The sequence below is a fragment of the Scyliorhinus torazame genome, chromosome 5 (assembly GCF_047496885.1).
Source record: "Scyliorhinus torazame isolate Kashiwa2021f chromosome 5, sScyTor2.1, whole genome shotgun sequence".
Lineage (NCBI taxonomy): Eukaryota > Metazoa > Chordata > Chondrichthyes > Carcharhiniformes > Scyliorhinidae > Scyliorhinus > Scyliorhinus torazame.
Window position 1 is genome coordinate 70,979,864 of NC_092711.1, and position 22,896 is coordinate 71,002,759.

The window sequence follows — 22,896 nt, forward strand, 5'->3', positions numbered from 1 at the left end:
AGGTACAACAATCTTCCACTTTATCTCTGTGGAACGACACGCTAAATGTGCCCAGAGGGTTTAAAAGTGTTCCGATCCTCTTTATAAATGTATTGACCAGGACAAGCTGAAATAACTCACCCATTCGCTCTTGGAAGAGACAGAGTTAGTTTTTTGAACGCGCAGTGAAATTAAATCTCTGTATTTTACAGTTAACAGTCTGCCGCAGTATTTGACACGCTGTGTCTCACTGTGATAACTGGGGCACAGCAGTTACTGTCAATACAAAAAACCCCTCAGCACTAATTAACTGAGGCTGGCTCAGTGCTCGCTTTTACAATCCAACTTTATTTACAGTGAAGTATTATTCATATCCAGCATTGACAAAATGACAATAATTAATATGGAGATCTGTGACAATTATTCACTCGTTAGTTGGTGATTTCAAGAACATGATCATGTGTTATTCTGAAATATAAAACATTAGGGTCATTTCTGAACAGCAAGCGATCTCCACAAGTACAATTCTAGTTTAATGAAAATTTACCGTGCCTTTACCTTGTCTCTGGTTTGTGAATATTTAAAATAATGGTGGATTTCTGTCTATTTTGTGCAGGTGCGGTTATTGTACGGAGCTGCCCAGGGAATGTGACACTGTGACGCTATGGACTACTGGGGACAGGGGACCATGGTGACGGTGACTGCAGGTAAGAACAATTCCATTATTTATGAACTGTTTTACTTGAGTCTTTGTTTTATTTATTTTTTCTATTTTAACTACGCATTCGTTCACTGAATTGCGGGTTTGCTGGATTCTGTATTGAGATTTTGTTGGAATGCTTTATGTGATTCAGCTGAAAAAGGAATTATTCTGCCTCTTGACAAAAGGTTCTGCTGAGGGATTCAGTCCCTGGTTGTTGTGATTTGATGTTTATTTGCTGAGGATACTGTGGCCGGGTTACTTTAAATACCTCACGCCTGTTAAACAGTTTGGTATTTCTGCAATGTTTAATCTCGGTGACATCTGGTGGCTGCAGATTTTACCACCTCCTGCACAAGTGTTAGAAATCTACCCAATATTCACAAAATATGCTGAAGTATCTGTATCAATTTATTGAACACTTCCCGCGTATTGACAATGCTGATGATATTCTTCCATATTTCTGTTTGTTTTAATTGTTCATTCACTTGCTGAAAGGCGAATTTGGTGGGTTCTAGATATAAATTTTCTTGAAATGCTGTTTGATTCTATTGAAAGTGTTTGAAGAATTGAGCTGGTTCTGCATGAGACGAGTTTCAGCCTCTCGGTGATGTAATTTGATGTATTTCTGCTGAGGAGATTGTGTCTGGGTGATTTTGAATTAGTAAAATTTGTGAAACGATTCTGGCGTTTCTATATTCTTTAAACTCGGTGATATTGAGCGTTTCCATGTTTTGTAATTGAATGAAATAAGATACGTATTTGAAACTGTTTGGCACACGATTGTGGGTGGAAAACAGTTAGGATTTTAGAGTGTTTTTTAAAAGTGATGATTGCAGATTAAACTAAGCCACAGTTTAAAATGCTCTTTCCGAACATAATTTGTTACTGAAATCACAGTCTGGCTTTTCTTCAATGTTCCATCTTGGTAGGATTGATGGATGCAGCTTTTATCTCTCCTGTCAACTGTTTAAATGCGTTTGAAATATGGTCCAACATGAATAAAATGTGGTAAAGTTTCAAAAATATTTTGCACATACCCCACATCCTCACAATGATGTTACTGTTGTTCTGTATTTATATTTAGTTTGATAATTCACACATTTGGTGTCGAACTGGTTTGCTGGATTCGATATTCAGCTGTTTTTGAAATGTTACATTTGATTCTGTTGAATGTAGAATTGAGCTGCTTCTCAATGAAACGGGTTCAGTCCTTACAATGAGTTTTGGTGTTTTGCTGCTGAGGAGATGGTGTGTCTGGGTGACTTTGAATAAGTACAATTTGTGAAGCGGTTTTCTGTTTCTACGTTGTCTCTGCATTGTTCAAACTGGGTGACATTGAGCAGTTACACGTTTTCTGGTTAAATGTAAAAAGGTTTGCGCGTTTGAATCTCCTTGAAACACAATTGTGGGGAGTAAACGCGTCAGGTTTCGAAAATAAAGAAAGGAATTAAAGATTTGATAGACATTTTTAAATTTTACCTACTGATTACTGATTAAACTAAACCATGGCGTCATTAAGAACGCAATTCGTTACTGCAGTCTGAAACTATTTAATTAAACCGTTTTCAAATTCGTGAGTAAAATTAATATGACAAACAATTATAATGCGGTATTATCACCATATTATCCAAATATATTTTCATATTAATATCATTCATCATCAATCTCCTTTCACAATTCTGCTGTGCTTTGTACACCATTAGCATGACCGGAAAAGTTTCTCGGCTGGGAATATTTTGTGATTATTTCTGAAACTGTTTTAATAATAACATATTGATTTTACAGCACTGTTCAGTTACAAAAGATATATTTGAATTATTTTTTATTTCTCTGATTTCGTTTGCAGTTACTTAAATATGAGTTTTATATTGCAGTTTGGCAATTTATTTACCCGGTTATTGTATTAATTATGTGCAGCAGCAAGAATATTATCTCTTCAATCTTTGTAGTTGTCTCTAACCTAATCATAGAGTTTTCTGAGAGGCGGAAGTCGCTGACAGTGCAGGAATTGTTCTTATGATTTTATTTAAATTGTAGGAATATTCATACTGCACAGTGCTGGAGATTGACAAGTAAAAGCTTGAAATTCAAAGAGATTAATTTAATTACAAAAGGAGAATATTAGCTTTTGCAATAATAATAACATCGTGTCTCGCAGAGCTGTGCTGTACACAATATAACATTATAGAAATAAAACAAATTATACAATAGAAGAATAGATTATATCTGAGCCTCAAGCTCGTAAATTGAACAAGAACATTTCTCGATCATTTTCTCACCATGTTTCAGGGCTGTGGAGGATCTGACTGAACTGTTTTCATTAAGTTGTGCACTGATTAATTTGGATCTCCTTTTCTTCAGCAATATTTTCAATAATAAAGTTACTCGAATTGCCTGAATGATTAAATCTCAGAAACACTTTATTGATCACAAACTACCATGGACTTTATTGTTTTATATATATATAGTTTCGAGTTACAACAGTTTATCAATTCGGGAATACCACTTTAACAAACAGATGAGATATTACACATGTCTGAATTATTCCATCCGATAATTTGAAGTTTAATATTTAATTAAATCCAAATTATTTATCAAATTTCAGGCAGGAGCAGGTTTTGAATTACAGAGAACCATGTTTTATTATTTATATTATAGAGTACAAATCAGCTGACAGGTCAACTAATTGACAATTGGCAATAACTTGCAATGCGACATTAGTACTAACTAATTCAACATAAATTAACTGCTACAATTGAGTAGCATACTGGTGTGTGATATCAAAGCTATTGGAGAATGGTTAATTGTGCTGAAAATAATTTAGAAAACAATACATTTATTTGCTCCGGTTGAATAGGTGGCCCGCCTCCATTGTTTTGTTGATTGTGTTTAATTAAGACATTGGATCAAATCAGGTAATCAGTTTCCAATGTGAATGTTTCCTGGTTTGTTTATTTCTTATCAAACACTGGATCTCTGTCACAGACATTAAACTCCCCTCAATCTGTTATATTTAATGGGTTCATTCTCAGTGAAAATATATTTTGCCCAGAAATGTCTGAAAGGCGAAGGGAGTTTGAAATTAATATGAGTTTAATTTCAAAGAGGTTATTAAATTTCTTTTGTCGTAAGTTGACTATTTATCAATTAGAATCAAGCAGTTTGAATGATTCGTTCCCCTGTGTTTCAGAGTGAAATTTGACACACTAGGTACGCTCTCATCCGCACACTCTTTCTCCCTCACACACTCCCTCTCTCCCAGAAACCCGGACTATTCCTCAAACACACAGACACTCTCTCTCACAGAGACTCTCACATACACGATAGCTCTTCAAAAACACACAGTCTCTCACACACACTCGCGGTCACACACACGCACTGCCTCACACATTCATTCTCTTACATACTCTCTGTCTCCAACTTTCTCTCTCTCCAACTCTCCCTCACACACCAACAGACTGTCACTCACTCTCTCACATACACAGGCACATTATCCCTCTCTCTCTTCACAGACAATCTCCCTCTCTCACACTCTCTCACAAACACACTCTCTCTTTCACGTTTTACCAATCTCACTCACATACACAATCATTCACAGACACACTCTCACACACATGCACTCTCGCACACATTATCTCTTGCACACACATGCCCTGTCACACACATCTCTCTCACACAAAAACCCTCTCTCACACATACACACCCTCACGCATACGCTCTCTCTCACACACTCTCTCTGACATGCATGGTCTCTCGCACGCACGCTCTCTCACACACATGCTCTCACACACACGCTCTCTCACACACACGCTCTCTCACACACACGCTCTCTCACACACACGCTCTCTCACACACACGCTCTCTCGCACACACGGCCTCTCACGCACACGGCCTCTCGCACACACGGCCTCTCGCACACATGGCCTCTCGCACACACATGCTCTCTTGTACACCTGCTCTCTCACACATATATCCTCTCTTGCATACATGCTCTCTCATACACATGCGCTCTGATACTCACACTCTCTCGCACACACTCTCTCACTCACTTGCTCACTCACACTCATTCTCTCTTGCAGACATGCTCCCTGACACACAATCCCTCTCACTCACATGCTCTCTCATACACTTGCTCCCTCACATACATGCTCTCTCAAACACTCACTCTCTCACACACACACCCTCTCTCACTCACAAGCTCTCTCACAGACACGCTCTCTCATTCTCTCTTGCACTTACGCTCTCTGACACACATGCTCTCTCACACATGCTATCTCGCACTCATGCACTCACGCACACATGCTCTCTCACACACATGTTCTTTTGCACACATGCTGTCCCATGCACACATTCTCTCACGCACATGCTCTCTCGCACACATACTCTCACACATGTTCTGTTACACCCTCTCTCACACACATTCTCACACACATGCTCTCACACACGTGATCTCTCGCACACATGCTCTCTCGCATACATGCTGTCTCACTCACATGCTTTGGTGCATACATGCTCTCTCACACATGCTCTCTTGTGAAATCACTCTTTCACACACATGCTCTCACACACACAATTTTGCGCATACAGTCTCTCTCCTGTGCACACTATTTTGCTCCTCACACACACACACACATCCACTCGCTCGCATAAATACACACAATCGCGCTCTCACACACAGATATTCTCTCACGCAGATATTCCCTCACACACAGATACACTCTCACACCCACACTCACACGTGTACTCTCTCTCTCACACTCTCTTGATTCATCTCTTGCAGAAACACACACGCATTCACACACATGCATGCAGACACATGCATAGACACACTCACAGGCTCTCAGACACATACCCCCACACTCCCTCACACACACACACACTCAGATACGCACACACTTTCACATACACAGGTGAGAGCAACTGAACTAACATCAATAATAAAAATAATAATCTTTATTACTGTCACAAGTAGGCTTACATTAACACTGTAATGCAGTTACTGTGAAAGGCCCCTAGTCGCCACACTCTGGCGCCTGTTCGGGTACACAGAGGGAGAATTCAGAATGTCCAAACCACCTAACAGGTCGTTTTTCAGGACTTGTGGGAGGAAAGCGGAGCCCCCGGAGAAAATCCACCCAGACACGGGGGGAACGTGCAGACTCCACACAGGCAATGACCCAAGTGGGAATCGAGCCCGGGTCCCTGGTGCTGTGAAGCAACAGGGTTAACCACTGTGCAGCCGTGCCGCCAAATCAAGGCAGCATTGAAACGTGTGACCTCAAGCAACCCAACCAAAGAATGAATGGATAGGAATCAGGGGAAGAATCTCCGCTGGTTGGAGTCACAACCAGCACCAAGGTGGATGGATTCCATTGCTGGAGGCCAATCAGCTCAGTTCCAGGACATCACTGCGAGACTTATTCAGGGCAGTGTCCCAGGTCCAACTATCTTCAGCTTGTTCATCAATGACCTTCTTTCCATCATCAGGTCTGAACAGGGGTTGTTGGCAGATGATTGCACCATGCTCAGCACAATTTGCAACTGTGCAGTCACTAAATAAACCTGTAAATAAAGCAACATGGAGGCTCTATCCGGTTCTGGCTGACAAGTGGTAAGTAACAGTCAAGTCACCCAATTGAAGGCAATGCCCACCTCCAGTAAGAACGGATCTAACCACCGCCCCTTGACATTCACTGGCATTACCATCATTGAATCCCCACTAACAACCTCCTGGTGATTAACATGAACCAGAAAGTGATCTGGGCGAGTCATAGAAATGTTGAGGCCAGAAGAACAGATCAAAGGTGAGGAATCCTGCGGTGAAAAACTCATCTCCTGACTCCCCGAAGCCTGTCCGCCATTTAAAGATCCGCTGCAGAAGCTCATCATGTCTCCCTAGACAGCACCTTCCAAACCCATGACAGCGGCCACCTGGACAAGGACAGCAGAGACATGGGAACACCACCAACTGGAAGTTCAATCCCAAGCCATTCAGCATCATGACTATAAAATATATCACCGTTCCTGCACTGCCGCTGGTTCAAAATCATGTAACTGGCTCGGGGAAACACCACATGGACTGCAATGGTTGAAGACGGAAGCTCGCCACCTTCTCAAAGTCAATGAGGGATGGAAAATAAATGCAGGCCGAGCAGGGAGACGCCGACATCACAAGAATGAATAAACACAACACACTCTCTCTGACACAATATGAAAGAATGTTGCAGGCAGAAAAATCCCATTTGCAAAATGAAAATCCGTTAAGTCGCAGGAATGCTCATTGTCCCAGTTCTAAATGGTTTTGTGAAAAATGAAATTATATCGGCATTAAAGCAGCTGCCCAGTGATCTACACTGCTGCCTGACTGTACACAGCCGGTGTTACTGAAAGTATTAAAGCAGCTGCCCAGTGAGCTACACTGCTGTCTGACTGTACACAGCCGGTGTTACTGAAAGTATTAAAGCAGCTGTCCAGTGATCTACACTGCTGTCTGACTGTACACAGCCGGTGTTACTGAAAGTATTAAAGCAGCTGTCCAGTGATCTACACTGCGGTCTGACTGTACACAGCCGGTGTTACTGAAAGTATTAAAGCAGCTGCCCAGTGAGCTACACTGCTGTCTGACTGTACACAGCCGGTGTTACTGAAAGTATTAAAGCAGCTGCCCAGTGATCTACACTGCTGTCTGACTGTACACAGCCGGTGTTACTGAAAGTATTAAAGCAGCTGCCCAGTGATCTACATTGCTGTCTGACTTTACACAGCCGGTGTTACTGAAAGTATTAAAGCAGCTGCCCAGTGATCTACACTGCTGTCTGACTGTACACAGCCGGTGTTACTGAAAGTATTAAAGCAGCTGTCCAGTGATCTACACTGCGGTCTGACTGTACACAGCCGGTGTTACTGAAAGTATTAAAGCAGCTGCCCAGTGAGCTACACTGCTGTCTGACTGTACACAGCCGGTGTTACTGAAAGTATTAAAGCAGCTGTCCAGTGATCTACACTGCGGTCTGACTGTACACAGCCGGTGTTACTGAAAGTATTAAAGCAGCTGCCCAGTGAGCTACACTGCTGTCTGACTGGACACAGCCGGTGTTACTGAAAGTATTAAAGCAGCTGCCCAGTGAGCTACACTGCTGTCTGACTGTACACAGCCGGTGTTACTGAAAGTATTAAAGCAGCTGCCCAGTGATCTACACTGCTGTCTGACTGTACACAGCCGGTGTTACTGAAAGTATTAAAGCAGCTGCCCAGTGAGCTACACTGCTGTCTGACTGTACACAGCCGGTGTTACTGAAAGTATTAAAGCAGCTGCCCAGTGATCTACACTGCTGTCTGACTGTACACAGCCGGTGTTACTGAAAGTATTAAAGCAGCTGCCCAGTGATCTACATTGCTGTCTGACTTTACACAGCCGGTGTTACTGAAAGTATTAAAGCAGCTGCCCAGTGATCTACACTGCTGTCTGACTGTACACAGCCGGTGTTACTGAAAGTATTAAAGCAGCTGCCCCGTGATCTACACTGCTGCCTGACTTTACACAGCTGGTGTTACTGAAAGTATTAAAGCACTGTCCAGTGATCTACACTGCTGTCTGACTGTACACAGCCGGTGTTACTGAAAGTATTAAAGCAGCTGCTCAGTGATCTACACTGCTGTCTGACTGTACACAGCCGGTGTTACTGAAAGTATTAAAGCAGCTGCCCCGTGATCTACACTGCTGCCTGACTTTACACAGCCAGTGTTACTGAAAGTATTAAAGCAGCTGCCCCGTGATCTACACTGCTGCCTGACTTTACACAGCCAGTGTTACTGAAAGTATTAAAGCAGCTGTCCAGCGATCTACACTGCTGTCTGACTGTACACAGCCGGTGTTACTGAAAGTATTAAAGCAGCTGCTCAGTGATCTACACTGCTGTCTGACTTTACACAGCCGGTGTTACTGAAAGTATTAAAGCAGCTGTCCAGTGATCTACACTGCTGTCTGACTTTACACAGCCGGTGTTACTGAAAGTATTAAAGCAGCTGTCCAGTGATCTACACTGCTGTCTGACTGTACACAGCCGGTGTTACTGAAAGTATTAAAGCAGCTGTCCAGTGACCTACACTACTGTCTGACTGTACACAGCCGGTGTTACTGAAAGTATTAAAGCAGCTGTCCAGTGATCTACACTGCTGCCTGACTTTACACAGCCCGTGTTACTGAAAGTATTAAAGCAGCTGTCCAGTGATCTACACTGCTGTCTGACTGTACACAGCCGGTGTTACTGAAAGTATTAAAGCAGCTGTCCAGTGATCTACACTGCTGTCTGACTTTACACAGCCGGTGTTACTGAAAGTATTAAAGCAGCTGCCCAGTGATCGACACTGCTGTCTGACTTTACACAGCCGGTGTTACTGAAAGTATTAAAGCAGCTGTCCAGTGATCTACACTGCTGTCTGACTGTACACAGCCGGTGTTACTGAAAGTATTAAAGCAGCTGTCCAGCGATCTACACTGCTGTCTGACTGTACACAGCCGGTGTTACTGAAAGTATTAAAGCAGCTGCTCAGTGATCTACACTGCTGTCTGACTGTACACAGCCGGTGTGACTGAAAGTATTAAAGCAGCTGCCCAGTGATCTACACTGCTGTCTGACTGTACACAGCCGGTGTTACTGAAAGTATTAAAGCAGCTGCTCAGTGATCTACACTGCTGTCTGACTGTACACAGCCCGTGTTACTGAAAGTATTAAAGCAGCTGCTCAGTGATCTACACTGCTGTCTGACTGTACACAGCCGGTGTTACTGAAAGTATTAAAGCAGCTGCCCCGTGATCTACACTGCTGTCTGACTGTACACAGCCGGTGTTACTGAATGTATTAAAGCAGCTGCTCAGTGATCTACACTGCTGTCTGACTTTACACAGCCGGTGTTACTGAAAGTATTAAAGCAGCTGCCTAGTGATCTACACTGCTGTCTGACTGTACACAGCCAGTGTTACTGAAAGTATTAAAGCAGCTGCCCAGTGCTCTACACTGCTGTCTGACTGAACACAGCCGGTGTTACTGAAAGTATTAAAGCAGCTGTCCAGTGATCTACACTGCTGTCTGACTGTACACAGCCGGTGTTACTGAAAGTATTAAAGCAGCTGCTCAGTGATCTACACTGGTGTCTGACTGTACACAGCCAGTGTTACTGAAAGTATTAAATCAGCTGTCCAGTGATCTACACTGCTGTCTGACTGTACACAGCCGGTGTTACTGAAAGTATTAAAGCAGCTGCTCAGTGATCTACACTGGTGTCTGACTGTACACAGCCAGTGTTACTGAAAGTATTAAAGCAGCTGCCCAGTGATCTACACTGCTGTCTGACTGTACACAGCCGGTGTTACTGAAAGCTGATCAATGTGGAGAATCAGGACAGGATCGATGGAGAGGAAGAGGAGGAGGTGGGGGTGGTGGACCCGAATGGAGGAGCCCCAAGCTCGGCTGTGGACAACAGGCAACAGAAAGCTGAGCCTGAGCGGAAAATCATCCCAAGAAACATCGTCCCAATGGGCTGGGAGCACCTGGGAATGATCACTCACCCACACTCACTGACGTACCCTCACTCACCATTCTCACCGTCCCTCATTGACCCTCACTCAACCATCCGCAATGATACACCTTTCCTTAACCACCCTCACACGCAGACTCACACTCCCACCCTCATTCACCTACCGTCATTCACCCCCCTGACACACTCTCACTGACCCGCCCTCACTCTCACACCCTCACACACACACATCCTCATTCAGCAACACTCACTGTCATTGACTCACCCTTAGACGCCCAAACTAACTCTCACCCTCACTCACACACTCTCACCCACTCATCCTCAAACACCCACCCATCCTCACTCATCCTCACCCATTCTCAATCAGGCTCTCACCCTCACTCAGCCACCCACCCACACTCATTCGCCCACCCTCACCCACCCATCCAAACCCACCCTCACTCCCCATCATTCAGGCTCTCATCCTCACTCAGTCATTCACCCCCCCCACTCACCCGCCCTCACAAGCCCTCATTCTGTAAACCAACCTCACACACCCTCACTCACCCACCCTCCCTGACACACTCTCACTCACCCACCCTCACAAACCCTCAATCACCCACCCTCACACACCCTCACTCCCCCACCCTCCCACAGCCTCAATTACCCACCCTCACACACCCTCACACCCCCACCCTCACACACCCTCACTCACCCACCCTCCCTGACACACTCTCATTCACACACCCTCACACACCCTCCCCCACCTTCACACACCCTCAGTCACCCATACTCCCACACCATCACTCACCCACCCTCCCTGACACACTCACTCACCCACCCTCACACACCCTCACTTCCCCACCCTCATGCTCCCTCACTCCCCCACCCCCCCCCCCACCCTCACACAACCTTACTCACCCACCCTCCCTGACACACTCTCACTCACGCACCCTCACACACCGCCCCCACACGCCCTCATTCTGTAAACCACCCTCACACACCCTCACTCCCCCCTTACTCACCTTCACTCACTCACCCACCCCCACTCACCTTCACTCACCCGCCCTCCCTGACACACTCTCACTCATCCACCATCACTCACACACCCTCCCTGACACACGCTCACACACCCACCCTCACTCACACGCCTCACACACTCTTGCTCACACGCCTCGCAGACTCTCACTCGCCCACCCTAGGTCACCAACCCTCCCTGACACATTCTCACTCACCCACCCTCACTCTCACCCTCACGCACACTCACCCATCCTTATTCAGCACCACTCACCGTTATTGACTCATCCTTACACGCCCAACCTAACTCGTTCACCCTCACTCACACACTCTCACCCACTCATCCTCAAACACCCACCCATCCTCACCCATCCTCATTCAGGCTCTCAACCTCACTCAGTCACCCACCCACGCCCACTTGCTCACCCTCACAGACCCTCACTCACCCACCCTCACACATTCTCACTCACCCACCCTCACACACCCTCACTCACTCACCCTCACACACCCTCATTCAGTAAGCTACCGTCACTCACTCATCCTCAAACACCTACGTATCCTCACTCGCCCTCATTCAGGCGCTCACACTCACTCACTCTCCCACCCACACTCACGTTCTCTCACTCACCTACCCTCACTCAGCCGCCCTCCCTGACACACCCTCACTCACCCACCCTCACTTGCCCACCCACCCTGACACACTCTCACTCACCCACCCTCACTCAATCGTCCCTCAACCACCCTCACTCGTTCACCCTCACTCACCCACGCTCACTGACTTCCCCTCATTCATTCACCCACTACATTCACTCACCAGCAGTCGACCCCCTGACTCACTCACTCTCATTCAGCCACCCTCACTCACCCACCCTCACTCACTCACCCTCACTCACTGACCCTCGCTCACTCACCTTCACTGACTCTCACTACACAACCTCACTCACCCAGAGTCACTCATCCTCTGCGTCTCACTCACTCTCCCTCACACACCCTTTATTCGTCCTCGGTGACATACCTACTCTCAGTCAGTCACCCCTGATCCGCCACTTATCAACATTCATACATCCTCAATGACCCAACTCACTCACCCTCACTCAGTTACTCACTAACCCACACTCACTCTCCTACCCTCACTCAGTTACTCACTCACCCACACTCACTCTCCTACCCTCACTCAGTTACTCACTAACCCACACTCACTCTCCTACCCTCACTCAGTTACTCACTAACCCACACTCACTCTCCTACCCTCACTCGGTTACGCACTCACCCACACTCACTCTCCTACCCTCACTCAGTTACTCACTCACCCGCACTCACTCCCCTGCCCTCACTCAGTTACTCACTCACCCACACTCACTCTCCTACCCTCACTCAGTTACTCACTCACCCACACTCACTCTCCTACCCTCACTCGGTTACGCACTCACCCACACTCACTCTCCTACCCTCACTCAGTTACTCACTCACCCACACTCACTCGCCTACCCTCACTCAGTTACTCACTCACTCTCCCACCCTCACTCAGTTACTCACTCATTCTCTCTCACTCATGCTCAGGAAATGGGCAAGGGAGCGGCTGTAACGAGAGAGGAATGGAGAACTGGAGCGAAACTGATGACGAGTGGCGCCCGAATGTGGCTGCAAGACACGGGACTGCCGGGAGCCGGGAAAGTGCAGAGAGCCGGGGAAAGACCCCGGAGCCGGGAGAAAGCGCCGAGGCGGTGGAAAAGAGCAAAGAGGCGGCGAAAAGGCAGAGTTGGGAGGAAAGCACAGAGATGCAGGGGAAAGGACAGAAATGCGGGGGAATAGACCGAGATGCAGCGGAACACACAGAGAGTCGTAGAAAAGGACAGAGAGTTGGAAAGAAGTGGCGAGAGCAAGGGAAAGGTGCAGAGAGCCGATGGGGATGGGGGGCGGTGGGGGGGGGGGGGGTGGTGGTGGTGAGAGTGCGTGGACCGGGGAAAGTGAAGAGAGCCGGGGGATGTGTAGAGAGCCGGGAGAGGGGGAGGGGGAGGGGGACGCGGGACGGGGAGGGGGACGTGGGGGGGGGGGGGGGGGGGAGTGCAGGGAGCCGGGGATGTGCAGAGAGCCGGGTGAAGGAGCACAGAGCCGGGGGAAGTGCTGAGAACCGGAAGAAAGTCCATGGAGTGGGCGATAAGCGGTAAGAATCGGAGTAAAGCGCACAGTGCTGGCGAAAACCTCAAAAAGCCCGCACAAAGTGCCAGGAACCGGGAAAAGCACAAAGAACTGGGAAAAATGCAGCACACCTGGGCAAAGCACTAAAGGGCAGGAAGAAAATGCAGAGTCGAGAGAAAGTGCAGAGATGCGGAGCAAAGCGCAGAGAGCCGTGGAAAAGAGCAGAGAGCTAAACGAAAGTGAAGGGACCAGGAGAAAGGTACAGAAATCCAGCGGGAGCCGCAGAGAGATGGGGGAACGCATAGGGAGCGCGGGGCGGGGTGCGGGGGGGTTGCAGACAGCCCGGTCTCAGTGACAGGCGGAATATGGAGTTAACACCACAATCAGCACAGCCAGGAGCTTGTTGAATGGGGGAGGAGGCTCGACCGACTGAATGGCCGCCTCCCTCATGATCTTAAAATTAGAGAATGTTGCAATTACTCAAATGTAGAACCTTATTGTAATTATATAAATGTGCATTCCGAAGGTATTTTTGAAGCAATGCCACTATTCTCTAGTTTGGAGAATGGGGGTAGTGAAATGGAGAGAGGAGGTGGTATCAGTCAGTTTGAACAAAGGGAATTTCCCAAAACTGCAAAGATACAAATGAAGAGACAACATCTTTAACACAAATTGATTGTGGCGTACACAGCTCAGCTAGCTGGATTGTGACGTACACAGCTCAGTTAGCTGGATTGTGATGTACACAACTCAGTTAGCTGGATTGTGACGTACACAGCTCAGTTAGCTGGATTGTGACGTACACAGCTCAGTTAGCTGGATTGTGACGTACACAGCTCAGTTAGCTGGAGTGTGGCGTACACAGCTCAGCTAGCTGGATTGTGACGTACACAGCTCAGTTAGCTGGATTGTGACGTACACAGCTCAGTTAGCTGGAGTGTGGCGTACACAGCTCAGCTAGCTGGATTGTGACGTACACAGCTCAGTTAACTGGATTGTGACATACACAGCTCAGTTAGCTGGAGTGTGACGTACACAGCTCAGTTAGCTGGATTGTGACGTACACAGCTCAGCTAGCTGGATTGTGACGTACACAGCTCAGTTAGCTGGAGTGTGACGTACACAGCTCAGTTAGCTGGATTGTGACGTACACAGCTCAGTTAGCTGGAGTGTGACGTACACAGCTCAGCTAGCTGGATTGTGACGTACGCAGCTCAGTTAGTTGGACTGTGGCGTACACAGCTCAGTTAGCTGGAGTGTGACGTACACGGCTCAGCTAGCTGGATTGCGACGTACGCAGCTCAGTTAGCTGGACTGTGGCGTACACAGCTCAGCTAGCTGGATTGTGACATATACAGCTCAGTTAGTTGGATTGTGACGTACACAGCTCAGCTAGCTGGATTGTGACGTACACAGCTCAGTTAGCTGGATTGTGACGTACACAGCTCAGTTAGCTGGATTGTGACGTACACAGCTCAGTTAGCTGGATTGTGACGTCCACAGCTCAGTTAGCTGGATTGTGACGTACACAGCTCAGTTAGCTGGATTGTGACGTACACAGCTCAGTTAGCTGGATTGTGACGTCCACAGCTCAGTTAGCTGGATTGTGACGTACACAGCTCAGTGAGCTGGATTGTGACGTACGCAGCTCAGTTAGCTGGATTGTGACGTATACAACTCAGTTAGCTGGACGGCTGGTTTGTGATGAAGAGCGATCCCAGCAGCGCGGATTCAATTGTTGTACCGGCTGAGGATATTCATAAAGAGGGTGTGGTGACCCTCAGGTTAAATCACCACCAGTCAGCTCTCAGAAGGAAAGGGCAGTCCCCGGGACTATGGCAACATTTCTATTTTATTTTACATGGTGGCTGAAATAATGGGGGAAACTCTCTGCTCCTCTCCTTCAATCCAATGACAGTTACATCATTCAGGCGGCATCAAATGTTATTTTTTGTATGTGTTAGAAACGGAGAAAGGGATGCGAGTTTCTAATGAGGCGGCAAAGAGATGGTGATTCTCAAATCATAGAACTAATAGACGCTGAAATATGGATGTAACAGTTAATGAGAACATGTTAGGTTAAATGCATCGTCACATTTTGATGTGCTTGGTAACTTATAGATCACAAATAACAGAGTCTAACTTGTTGAATGGGCCATTCTTTCCCAGCAACACCGTCTCCGCCCACTCTCTACAGCCTGGTCTCCTCCTGTCAGCAACACAACAATGACGGCTCCGTGATCTACGGCTGTTTGGCGATGGACTACTCCCCAGAAATCACCAGCCTTACCTGGAAGAAAGATGGGCAGCTGATCACCACTGGAGTTAAGAAATACCCGTCAGTGAGAAACAAGAAGGGAACCTACACCCTGAGCAGCCAGTTAACCATCACCGAGTCAGAGGGGGGATGCAGCGAAATCAGCTGTGAGGTTCGACACAGCGGCTCAGACAAGAGCATTGGAATTCCATGTAAGTTTTGTGGAATCTGTGAGAAACAGATGCTTTGATTACTTTATTTACATCTTTGGTGATTACACATTTATGGTTCTCTGCATAGTTCTGATTCCTGCGCGAAATAGTGACCACAGAGAAACTGTTAAAATATAATTCGTCATTTTATTCGTTACAACATCTTCCTCAAGAAATGTCTAACTTGTGTTTCTTGAAGGCCCTCCACCTGTCAACATTCCAAATGTTCTCCTCACCGTGAGTTCCAATGAAGAAATCTCAAGACAGAAATTTGCAACCATGGTCTGTTCAATCAACGATTTCCAGCCAAAGTCAATGACGGTAAAGTGGCTGAAGAATGGACAACCCATGGGTTCAGGATTTGTCACCTCGCCCCCCTGTGAAGTGAACGGGAACTTCTCGGCGAGCAGTCGGCTGACGGTCTCCGCTCGGGAATGGTTCAGCAAAGCCGTCTATACCTGCCTGGTCACTCATCAAGAGGTCACCCAAAGTCGCAACATCACCGCGTCTGGTAAGAGACTCAAACAGAGGAAACAATAAATCATCCTGCACTCTGATGTTAATCCAAATCAGGAATTTACTGAAGTTAGTGCAAAGCACAGAATAACTTCTAATTTACTGCCATGTCGTTTGTGTTTCATTCTGATGTAAGAGCTGCATGAGGGTTGCTAATCATTCACGATTTTATGAATATAGAAATAAATGTATCCGTATAATTTGAAGTCATTTAGTGAGTGAGGTGAATGAATGAAATGAAAATCGCTTCTTGTCACAAGTAGGCTTCAAATGAGGTTACTGTGAAAAGCCCCGAGTCGCCACATTCCGGCGCCTGTTCGGGGAGTCTGGTATGGGAATTGGACCCGCGCTGGTGGCCTGCCTTGGTCTGCTCTAAAAGCCAGCGATTTAGCCCCGTGCTAAACCAGCCCCTGGTGGACTTGATGCCAGCTTTATCCTGAGACGGCTGATTATATTTGAGTCAGTGGGTGTCTCAAACACTTAACTGATAACAGCTCCGGGGGAAAGTGTTGGAAAGTTCATCCAACCTATTTATGGATCAGCCGCCAGTACTTCGTTCCTGAGATAAGGAATGGAATATTTGTATTGTAAATGCTGAAATACTGATTCGTTAGAACGATATCGGGGCTGACTGTATTTCACAATGAGAATAGTTTTCACAAACCAAACTGGTTTTCCATTGCTTACAGAAGATTAAAGGCGGTCTTTAGAGGTTGATGTTTCTAAGTTGATTTATTCCCATGTAGAGTGAAGGCTGAGTACTGCTGCCCTGATTCTGAAGATCAAACTTGGGTTAATTTCCACTTTTTTCATTCGCAGATCCTTCCGGTTGCACTGATGCCTCAGTAACAATACTGCCACCACCAATAGAACAGGTCTTACTGGAGGCGACTGTAACCTTAACCTGCGTCATTTCGAAGGCTCCTTATGGAGTCAACGTGTCCTGGAGTGAAGCGAAGAAGCCGCTGAAATCAGAGATTGCCGACCAGCCTGGGGCAGATACTGAAAGCGTGGTCAGCAAATTAAACATCTCGACACAAGCCTGGCTGAGTGGGGCTGTGTTTGACTGTGTGGCGAGCCATCAGGACCTGCCAACTCCTTTAAGAATTTCAATCCACAAAAAAATAGGTGAGCGGTGAGACTGAAGCAATAAGTGAGTCATTGTGTCTATTTCTAGTGTCAGTGCAGCGGTCAGTATTTAGCATTCAGGGTATTTATGGTCCATTCTGATTGGGAATTCCACTAACTAAATACTCTGGGCGATTAGAGTTTAAGGGGGAAATTGATATGCAGATGAACGAACAATGAATTGAAAGCAGTGATATTGGGTTTAGATGGAGCGAGACCATAGACCACAAGACTTAGGAACAGACATAGGCCATTGGGCCCATCAACACCGGTCCAGCCGGCAGTGAGGTCATGACTGATCTGATGTGATAATCTTCAACTCCTCTTTCCCGACTTATCCCCATATCTCTTGACGCCTTTACTGATTTAAAATATTTCTCTCTCAACCTTGAACATATTGAACAACCCAGAATCTACTGCCCCCGGGTTAAATAATTCCACAGCTTCACTACTCTCTGAGAGAGGAAGTCCACCTCATCGCTTTGTTAAATGGGAGAACCCTCACTTTGTGATCCTGCGCTCTGGTCCTAGACGCTCCCACAGGGGAAAACAACCTCCCAGCGTCTATCCTAAGAAGCTCCCTGAAAATCTTTCATGTCTCGATTAGGTCGCCTTCATTCTTCTAAACTCCAATCAGTACAGCCCAGCCTACTTACCCTCTCCCCATAAGAAAATCCCTCCATACTCGGGATCAACCTCGTGATCCTTCTCTGGACTGCCTTCAAAACCAATCTGTCTTCCTTAGATAAGGGCACCGAGACTATTCAAAGTATACCAGGTGTCGACTAACTAGTGCCTTGTATAGTTTTAGCCAGACTTCCCCATGTTTATATTCTATTTCCTTTGAAATAAATGTCAACATTCAATTTGTCTCCATATTACCTGCAGAACTTGCTTTGTGTGGTTTTTGCACGGGGGCCCCCAATTCCCCCGTTACTTCAGCTTTATCCAGTATTCCTCCATCTAAATTTGTTCGGCACTGATTTCGCCTTCACGAGGCCGCGCTGACTCTGTTGATTATATTGTGTATTTCTAAATGCTCAGCGATTGGATCCGTTATAATGGACTCTAACCGTTTCCCACTGACAGATGTTAAGGTCACTGGCCGATAGTTACCTGTTTTTGTCTCCCTCCCTTTTGAATAAGGGTGTTACATTGGCAGTTTCCCAATCCTTTGGGAGTAAGGTGGGATGAGCTTGGTGTGGAGCTTATACACCAGCACAGAACAGGCGGGCCGAATGGCCTGTTTCCCTGCTGTACACTTTCTGAAACTTTCGAATCCAATATCCGTAAATTCTCAGGGAAAAGGCTTGTGTCCACCTCAGCTCCGAGCTATGAAACCGGACAGATCCCAAAGTGGAAAATGGAAACCTTTAAAATCCAACACAAAACACATTTCTCTCACATCTAACCCGCGGTTCCAATGTCTCCCGAATTCCCCATTTTACTGACATCTATTGTACATCTTCTGCAGATCCCAATCCGCGGGAACCGTCCGTCTCTGTCCTCCTGCCCTCGGCTGAAGACGTCTCCGCTCAGAGATTCGTCTCCCTCAGCTGCTTAGTGAGAGGTTTCTCCCCCCGAGAGATCTTCGTCAAGTGGACCGTCAATGACAAGCCGGTGAATCCCGGGAACTACAAGAACACCGAGGTGATGGCGGAGAACGGCAATAGCTCCTTCTTCATGTACAGCCTGTTATCCATTGCAGCGGAGGAGTGGGCCAGCGGCGCTTCTTACTCCTGTGTGGTGGGACATGAAGCCATCCCCTTGAAGATCATCAACAGAACGGTTGATAAATCCAGCGGTAAACCGAGTTTTGTGAACATTTCCCTCGCTCTGATGGACACCGTTAATTCATGTCAATGAGAATCTATCAATTGCATTTCGAACTAAATTAAAAATAATAAAGTTTTTTTTCCTCTAATTGTGATTTAAATGCACAGCCGCTTAATTAATGGAGCTTCGACTTTGCTGATATTAGATCTGTTCAAGGAGATCAAGATTTCTACAGGCCTCAGCCCCAAGTCTGATACAACCAGAGCTCCGAGCTCAGATACACCCTGGGTCAGAGACAGAGTAAAATTCATTCATTGCAGTATTCACAAAATATATTCATTGACTTTCTTCCCGCTGAGGAGAAATCGGACAATTTCCCATTTCAGACAGACAAACACATCACATTTAGATCTCGGTGTTCCTGCTTCTCCCATTGCCCATCCCTTTAAAATTGATGTCAGCTTAAAATTGCTGCATCACACCCACTGGGAACTGAATTGAGAATCAAACAGAAACAAGGACCAACAATCGCCCATCACGGAGAGGGGAAAGAGAAATTGTTAATCCATTATATCTCCACCTCTCCTACAAAATCAGGAGGAGGGGCGTTAGTTAATCCACTGTCCCCCCACCTCCCCAACAGAGACAGGAGGAGGGGCATTAGTTAATGCACTCTACTGCCACTTCCTCAAAAGAGAGAGGAAGGGGCATAAATTAATCCACTGCAACCACACTTCCCAAACAGAGAGGGGGAGGGGTTATAGTTAATCGACTGCACCCCCACTTCTCCAACAGAGAGTGGGGAATGGACGTTCGCTAATGCCCTGCACCCCAACTCCCTAACAAAGAGGAAGGGACTTAGTGAACCCACTATACCCCTCACTTCCACACCAAAGCATGGGGGCAGTAGTTAATCCAGTGTATCACCACGCCCCAACAAATAGTGGGGGAGGAGCATTAATTAACCCTGTACCCCCACTTTCCCACCAAAGAGCTGGGACATTAGTTAATTCACTGTACAGCCGCTTCCAACAAAGAGAGGGGGGGGGCCTAAATAAATGCACTGTCAGCCCACTTCCCCAACAGAGAGAGGGGGATGGGCATTATAAACCCATTTTACCTCCACTTTCCCGACCAAAAGAGAAGGAATGTGATGAGTGAACTCTCTGTATCTCCACCTCCTCAGCAGGGGGAACCCAAAGAGAATTTGTTCAGCTGGCCAGAGAGGGAGAGACTATTAAATCACTATCCACCTACTCCCCAAGCAGGGAATTTGGGAGTGGATGTGTCTCTACACTAAGGATTCAGTTACTGACATTACAAGATGGCTTGTAGCTTACTGGCTGAAGATTTTAAAAGCCCATCATGCTAAATATGTTCTTAAACTATCTATTCACGCAACATATTTTTCTTTAGCACCCTTGTTCCTCTTATCCATATGCGACAACTGATTTCCCAAAATCCAAATCCAGATGGTGATTGAATTCTCCCTGGGTTTTCACTGTTCTCTCCTGAGGCACTTCCTTGTATTTTTGCATTCTGTCAATGATGTCAGCTTGCACCTCACAGAAAACACATTTATAAGCAGAAAGTTCAACATATTCCACATCGGTACCAATAATACCCACAACTGGCAAAGCTACAGGCAGCTGATACAAATACACAGACAGATAAAGACACAAACACTAAACATACATGCACACGTACACACACCCACAACCATATACATGAGCACACATAGACACAAACACACACATAGATGTACACATAGAAACACATGCATACATATACACACAAACAAACAAAAATTTACAAACATGCACATAAACACAAACAAGCACACGTTTATGTACACAAAGACACTCGTGTACACACACACAAATCCACACACACAAGCCGGCATGCACAAACATGCACATACATCCACATGTCCACACAGACACACAAATATGCAAACACAAACATATAAAACCATACACGCAGACTGACCCAAGAATATGAAACACAACTGTAAGCAATAACATATACATAATAGTAAAAATAAAGTTTATTGTCACAAGAAGGCTTACATTAACACTGTAAGAAGTTACTGTGAAAAAACCCTAGTCGCCACACTCTTGGCGCCTGTTCGGGTACACAGAGGGAAAATTTTGAATGTCCAAATTACCTCACAAGCACATCTTTCGGGACTTGTGGGAAGAAACCGGAGCACCGGACGAAACCCACACGGACACAGGGAGAACGTGCAGACTCCGCACAGACAGTAACCCAAGCCAGGAATCGAACCTGGGACTCTGGCGCTGTGAAGCAACAGTGCTAACCACTGTGCTACCGCGCCGCCCGTAATCGCACAATTTCACAATGACAGAAATATTTCCATTAAAACAGAGACAATAATCCACATTAACACACTAATGGGCGCATGTAGTTACATATTAACAGATTCGTACTCACGCTCATACAAACACACATGAATACACATGGAGGCATCAATACATAGCAATAGATATAAACAAACATCAACGCACAAATAGCACTGCTGCCTCACAGCGCCAGAAACCCGGGTTCAATTCCAGCCTCGGGTGATTGTCCGTGTTGAGTTTCCACATTCTCCCGTGTCCGTGTTTCCTCCGCGTGCTCCAGTTTCCTCCCACAGTCCAAAGATGTGCAGGTTAGGGGGATTAGCCATGCTATATCACCCCTTCGCGCCCAAAACGTTAGGTGGTGTTACGAGGTTCTGGGGATAGGGGAGGGCGTGCACCGTGCACCTCGGTAGGGTGTTCTTTCGGAGGGTCGGTGCAGACTCAATAGGCCGAATGGCCTCGTTCTCCACTGTAGGGATTATATGATGATGATTCTGTGATGAAATACGCGCATTGACACACACAAACGCATTTATCCAGACACAAACATTAAGACACTGGCATGCATGTTGAACGCAAAAAGACACATTAACACATATATTACTGGACAGGAAAGTATAAACACATATTAACACAGGCAATAATATATAAACATAGATTTCAACACATACACATACAATATATCACTCATATATACACATTGACAGAAGGCAAACAAAGTTCACACACAGGCGCTGACACACAAATACACAGACCAATACTCATTGACACGATGAACACACAGTGAACCTACACAGACATCTGGACACACAACAGAGGAGTAAATCAAAACACGGAATTTCGCATCGACACAGACACAAAAGCTAAGGAACAAACAGAAACGGCAGGCAATGGCGGCACGGTGGCATAGTGGTTAGCGCTGCTGCCTCACGCCACCATGGACCTGGGGTTGATCCCGCTCCTGGGTCCCTGGCCCAGTGGAGTTTTCACATTCTCCCATGACCCGTGGGTCTCACCCCGACAACCCAAAGATGTGCAAGGTAGGTGGATTGGCCAGGCTAAATTGCCCCTTAATTAGAAAAAAAAAGTTAAAGACATCAATTTCTGAGTGTCACGAACTCAACAGTAGATATGCAATGACAAATATATTAAAGAATGAATTAGCAGCGGGAGAAAATGAAACGAGAATATTAAAAATATATCCTGGATTAATAAACAATCTGATTATATTTATTTGCTCTATCCCCGTAGATACCACAGATCACACCTGGACTGAAGACGATGAGGATA

At 46.1% G+C, this 22,896-nt stretch overlaps 1 protein-coding gene and 1 gene segment (V, D, J or C); both read left to right on the forward strand.

Moving 5' to 3' along the window:
* Positions 1–22,896, forward strand: part of LOC140418341 (uncharacterized) — a 397,355-nt gene that overhangs the window by 252,828 nt on the left and 121,631 nt on the right. The window lies entirely within an intron of this gene.
* LOC140418334 (Ig heavy chain C region-like) lies at positions 618–19,391 on the forward strand. The segment is given in 5 exon segments: positions 618–686; positions 15,524–15,823; positions 16,023–16,334; positions 17,159–17,467; positions 18,942–19,391. Coding segments are annotated over 5 exon segments (1,356 nt in total).